Below are 6,000 nucleotides of genomic sequence, written 5' to 3' on the forward strand. Positions count from 1 at the left end.
CTTGCACTTCGAAACCAGTTTTCAAAATTAAGCATTTTCAGTACCCAAAATGTCTCTAATACATAAAACCGGTGTAAACGGCTCCTAGTGACTATGTGGTCTATATATTCATTTTCTTTTCAGCTTAGTCCCTTTATTAATCAGGGGACGCCACAGCGGAATGAACCGCCAACTTATCCAGCATATGTTTTACGCAGCGGACGCCCTTACAGCTGCAACCCATCGCTGGGAAACATCCATACACACTCATTTACACACATACACTACGGATCATTTTAGCTTACCCAGTTCACCTATAGCGCATGTCTTTGGACTTGGGGAAACCGGAGCACTATATGTGCTTTATTTAGGCGAAAAATAAAACAAAGAATTTTAAAAGCCGTCTTTTTAAAACTATGGTTAATGTTTCACACACTCTGGAAATCTTTTTTTTTTAGCTATGAACATTAAATGTGGTTTTCAAACCTTTTCATTTTCAAGGACCCTCAAATACATGCAAAATCTGGACCCCTTCCTAAAGAGTATGTTTACAGCTATACTGTTCATGAAGATATACAGCTCCAATGAAGGTTCAGCTTAAAACCTTTATAACAGTGACTATAAAACAATCCTCATGCCACATGGGTCTGTCATATAACATTAGTTAGCTTGAGAGGAGCAAAACTTTACGACCAAACGCATTACTTGCGAAATACACAACAAACACGAAAACCAGAGAACTAAGCCAACGCTTTACATCACATACCCGCTTCACTTACACTGATTTACGTGCCCTATATATTCACAAAGGCGGTGGCCGTGTTATGAACAGTTCACTGGAATGGAGAATGGAAACAGAATATGAGAGAGTGAGAGAGAGTGAGAGACTTTAAATTCCCAAACACACATCACCCGTCGTTCATCCCAAAAGACACGTATTAAAAAATGTGTAACAATGTCTCATAACACACATTCCTGTCCTCATCCAAGGTCACCGTTCTGTCCGGTTCTGCAAACGTCAACACACGCGCACACTTAAATCTGATACATGAATCGAGCGCGCTGACCCGTTCATCCCTCCGTCTGGCATGCACTTTCTCCGGGCAAACGGGCAGCTACTTACCCTCCGACAGCTCCAGCTCGAGCTCCGCCAGCCGCGCGCGCACCTCCAACGGCAGCGGTAACGAATCACGGTCTGCCATTGCGACTCCAACACATCCGAGCCTCGGCGCGTCTCTGTTTCTCCCGAGCACACGGTGTCAAACGTGTGTTTCACGGTGCAAAAATAGACCGCATGAGTGTGAGCGGGGACAGACGGCGAGCAGTCGCGTTACTGGAGACGCGTCATCACCGGTCGGGGTTTAGTCGGTTTTCGGTTTCTCCTTCAGATCTTGGATTGTAGTGGTGCACAGGAGCGAAGCTGCCCGTGTATCCACTGCGGTGCCACCGTCACCGTGCCCGCTGCTGCTGCTGCCGTCGCGCTCACGTGACCTCGGTGCTCGTTCAAACGCAGCGAGAGCTACAGTGCGCGCGCGCACGCCCGCTCTAACGGAAAGCGGCAGCTGTGTGAAAATATACAGAGCTACAGCGCCGTCATACATCAACCGGATGATAGCAGACCCTTTATGCGTAAATAATAATACGTAAATCTAATAAGAGTATTCTAATTTAAAGAGACTATGCGGTGAAAGCAAGTATATATATATATATATATATATATATATATATATATATATATATATATATATATATATATATATATATATATCTGAAATTAAATATTTGGTTAATGTGTTAATATTTTTACATTATTATTGTTATTATTATTATTAAGATTAATATGCTGATATATTCCTAATCAAGTTTTTTTTTTTTGAAGTAGGCCTATTTTACTACATAAATGAAGAACATTGAGATGATGATGCCTCCTGCTGGTGCACGCAGTTATGACAATTGTTGAGCAGAAGTCAAATCAAGGACGGTTCATAACCAAAATCCATCTTTAAAGGCATATCAACTTGAAAAATATTACTGAAGACGAAGTGTCTCAGTTATTTATGCGTGGATCTAAAAACTCCTATTGTAAAGAGGATCTTTTACATATTCATGCAGACTGAGCATTTTTTCCCACCTTTTTTGAGGCTATACACTCTCAAAAAATCTGCCTTTTTGTAACAAAGTTGGGTCAAATATGGACAAACCCAAAGCTGAGTTATTTAATTTAATTACACTTTTGAACCCAGTGGTTTGGGTTGTCTATACTTGACCCAATGCAATAAAAAAAATGTAATGTATGTTTGTGTATTTTAATTATGTTTTTAGTTCATTGTTTTTTGTTTAGCTGTTGTGTCTTTCATTACCAAATTCAAATTCCTTGTGTGTGCAAGCTTAGTTAGCAAACAAAGCGAGTCAATTTTGTTCAATTGTTTTTTTTCGTGTATTTCTAAATTACATTAAGATAGTCAGTTTGTACGGTAGTTTTTTTGCGCACAAATAAAATTGCATCAAATTGAGTTTTTTGCAATCCAAAAAGCTTAGCTATTTGAATATAGTAAATAATTGATTTTATTTCTTTTTCTTTATTAAAACATCATTATTAAAAACTAATAAGACAGACTAAGACAGTGATTTAAAGCCACACACACACACACACAACACATGCATTGTGTGATAAAAGACCTGAACTATACAGTATGTCATGGGACCTGTTTATAGCGGCGTTAATATGTGTTGAATAAACATGCTCTGAGCAAATGCACAAGATTTTTAAAGTCCCCATGAAATCAAAATATAATTTTGGAGGCTTTTATTAGGAATATGCTGGTTATCTGTAAGCTGATGTGTTCAAAACAATGGCAAATTTTTGCATTTAAAAAAACAAATACATTCAAAACTTACCGTCTTTTACTCCCCATTTGTACTTCAAATTCTAGATGAGTTTTTCTGACCAATAAATAGTTATTACCTGAAAACCTTGTAAACTTTTCCACCTTTTCCAGATCCATGGATAATGATTACACATCAAAAACAAGTCACTTCATGTGGCAAAGATTGTGGAAACACTAAAGAAGCTACTTTTTAGTAGATATTTTCTGTTGGTTTTTAAGTAAATTTGCATACTGTATACATGTTCTTTTGCTTTGTAATATTATTCTAAAAATAAACCTCTATTTAAAACACAGCAGATTTCTTTCCTGTAAGGCATACAGCAAAATAACACAGCCAAATAAATAGCAGCTTTAGCCTATAAGAAAACATCCAGGCAGGAGTTGGATCTATTCTGATTTATTACCTGTGGTTAGCAAGTCATGCACTTGGCCTACCTAATGCCCTTGTAAGAAACACACAACATAAAAGCCAACAGCCGAGAACCAGACAGTAAAAACCACCTTAAAGAAGCCATAAAACAGAGCGCACATATGTGCAGAGTTCAGAGGAGAGCTAAAATTAAACCTCTGAGGGCTTGTTTGATCACTCTTCATTTATTTTGGTACAGATGCTACAGTTTTTAAGTAAGAGGAATAGTGAAAGCACAACCGAGCAGACCAGTTAATATGAGACTGTATACGCAGTGTATTTTCTGTATTATGTAGTGATGAAAAGACAAATCAAAATATTATTTCTGTAAAACTTTGAAAAAGAATTTTGAAGCAGGCTCTCAAACAGATCTCACCAACTATTTACTCCCATAATATTTATGTTTTTAATAAATAACTATGCCAGTTAATGAGTGGCAAGATCTATTTGATTACTAACTTTCTTCCTGTCTTCCTTCTTTCTCTCCTCTGAAGTGGGACACTCACGTTGACTCCATCATCAAAAAAGCTCAACAAAGGCTGTACTACACTTCCATCATTGAATCAGTCCTCTGCACATCAATAACTGTCTGGTTTAGTTCAGCTACCAAATCTGACCTCAGAAGACTACGTTGGATAGTTCGGACTGCTGAGCGAATCACTGGTACATCCTTTCCTACTCTCCAAGAACTGTACTTATCCAGAGCGAGCAGAAGGGCTGCCAAAATCACTCTCAACCCCTCACACCCAGCACACTGCCTCTTTGAACTTTTACCTTCTGGTCGACGCTGCAGAGCACTGCACACCAGAACAGCCTGACACAGAAACTTCCGGTTTCTTCCCTCAGGCAATCCATCTCACACTTGATGATAATAATTATGAAACAAGCATCACTACTTTCTATGCACTTTTTTACACTTATTTAACAACATACTTTACATGACAATTTGCACATAACAGCTGCACATATAACACTGTACATAGTAATATACCTGTACACATACACCTGTCAATTTGTATATTTGCATTACTTACTTTCATTCATTCCTTCATTCATTTTCTTTTCAGCTTAGTCCCTTTATCAATCTGGGGTCGCCACAGCGGAATGAACCGCCAACTTATTCAGCATGTTTTGTGCAGCGGATGCCCTTTCAGCTGCAACCCATCACTGGGAAACACCCATACACACTCATTTACACACATAAACTATGGATAATTTAGCTTACCCAATTAACCTACAGCACATGTCTTCGGACTTGTGGGGGAAACCAGAGCACCCGGAGGAAACCCACGCCAACACAGGGAGAACATGCAAACTCTACACAGAAACCCCAACTGACCCAGCCGAGGCTCAAACCAGCGACCCTCTTGCTGTGAGGTGAACGTGCTACCCACTGCGCCACCGTGCCGCCCACAGCTGCACATATAACGTTGATTTTGAATTATGTGAACAAAGAAAAAACATGCTGTGGACGATCAACATATAGCAGTGTGCAAAGATATACATGTAAGAACCAATATACAGGTTGTTATATTAATAATAATGCCAACAATAACAACAATAGTGACAATAAAAAGAAAAAACTGAAGAATAAATGACAAAGACATACTGAAACAAAAATTATATATATACATACATACACATAAAACAAATTTCCAAACCAAAAAAGCAATAAAACAAATGTGTATTTAAGGTTAAGTAAGGGTAAAATTAAGCCAGTAAAAAAATAAATAAACAAATAAATAGTAATAGACAAATAGATTAGGATATTCAAAACCGTGCTGAAGGAGGTCTACGACTATGAAGGAAAGTTATTAGAAGCCCAAACTGGGAACCCTTTAAACAATTACTATGAAGAGAAAAAAAATATATTAAAATAATGAAGAGGGGAAAAAATTATTAATTAATAAAAAAAGTACTTATGGGGCCTGGAATTAAATTTTTTTGCTTTTTTGATGTCTCCTTGATTCAAATTAGTAAAGTTTTTCAAATTGAAGTTTTTCCAAAGTTTGTGCCCAAAGTCTGATGGTGTCCTCTCTTGCTCCATGGATGTGAGCAGTGGACATTTCCAGATACACAATATCAATAAAAGTTAGAATCTAATAATGTTGATTATAAGATTAATGATTAAAGATTAAGATTAATGTGGAGGCTTCCATCTTGTCGCAAATATTTTCTTGGCTGCAGTCAGGCAAGCTAAAAACACTCGCTTCTGAATTTTGTTAAGCTGGATATCTGAAAAATTGTTTAAAATGAAAATAGAGGGGGCGAGAGGGACTGAAATGTTTAGTATTGAAGACAAATTTTGCTTAACCATATTCCAAAAATAACCAAGCCCAGGACAGTCTCAAATCGTGTGAAAGAACGTACCAGTTTAACCTGTATGACAGAGAGTGCATTTAGGATCAGGTTTAAGCTTCACGCTATAAAGTTTACGTGGAGTATTATAAGTCCTATGGTTGAAGTTTAAATAAATCTGTTGATGATCCGGATTCCTGGATGCAAGCGTTACCATTGCCCAAACTTTGTCCCAATCAAAGCTGGGAAAAGTTCTGAAAAATCTGCTCTCCGAGAAGAATCGAATGACAGAAGGATGTACATTTTTTCTAAAAAGTATGTATATAGTTTAGAAACCAAACCCTGTGTTCTTTGAGAGTCATGCAATAGTTTCAACAAGGGGTGTTCTTTAAGAGGAGCTATCCAAGGGACCCCATAGGTTTTAAA

General features: G+C 37.8%; 1 protein-coding gene across 1 annotated transcript in view; it reads right to left on the reverse strand.

The window, feature by feature from the left end:
* Positions 1 to 1,483, reverse strand: part of LOC130238390 (disco-interacting protein 2 homolog C-like) — a 79,127-nt gene extending 77,644 nt beyond the window's left edge. Inside the window, exon 1 of the mRNA XM_056469391.1 lies at positions 1,103 to 1,483. Within this exon, the coding sequence (XP_056325366.1) occupies positions 1,103 to 1,181 (79 nt within the window). The 5' untranslated portion in view covers positions 1,182 to 1,483. The remainder of the gene's footprint in view (positions 1 to 1,102) is intronic.
* Between the last annotated feature and the right edge of the window lie 4,517 nt (positions 1,484 to 6,000).

The sequence above is a fragment of the Danio aesculapii genome, chromosome 2, assembly GCF_903798145.1.
Source record: "Danio aesculapii chromosome 2, fDanAes4.1, whole genome shotgun sequence".
Taxonomy (NCBI): Eukaryota; Metazoa; Chordata; class Actinopteri; order Cypriniformes; family Danionidae; genus Danio; species Danio aesculapii.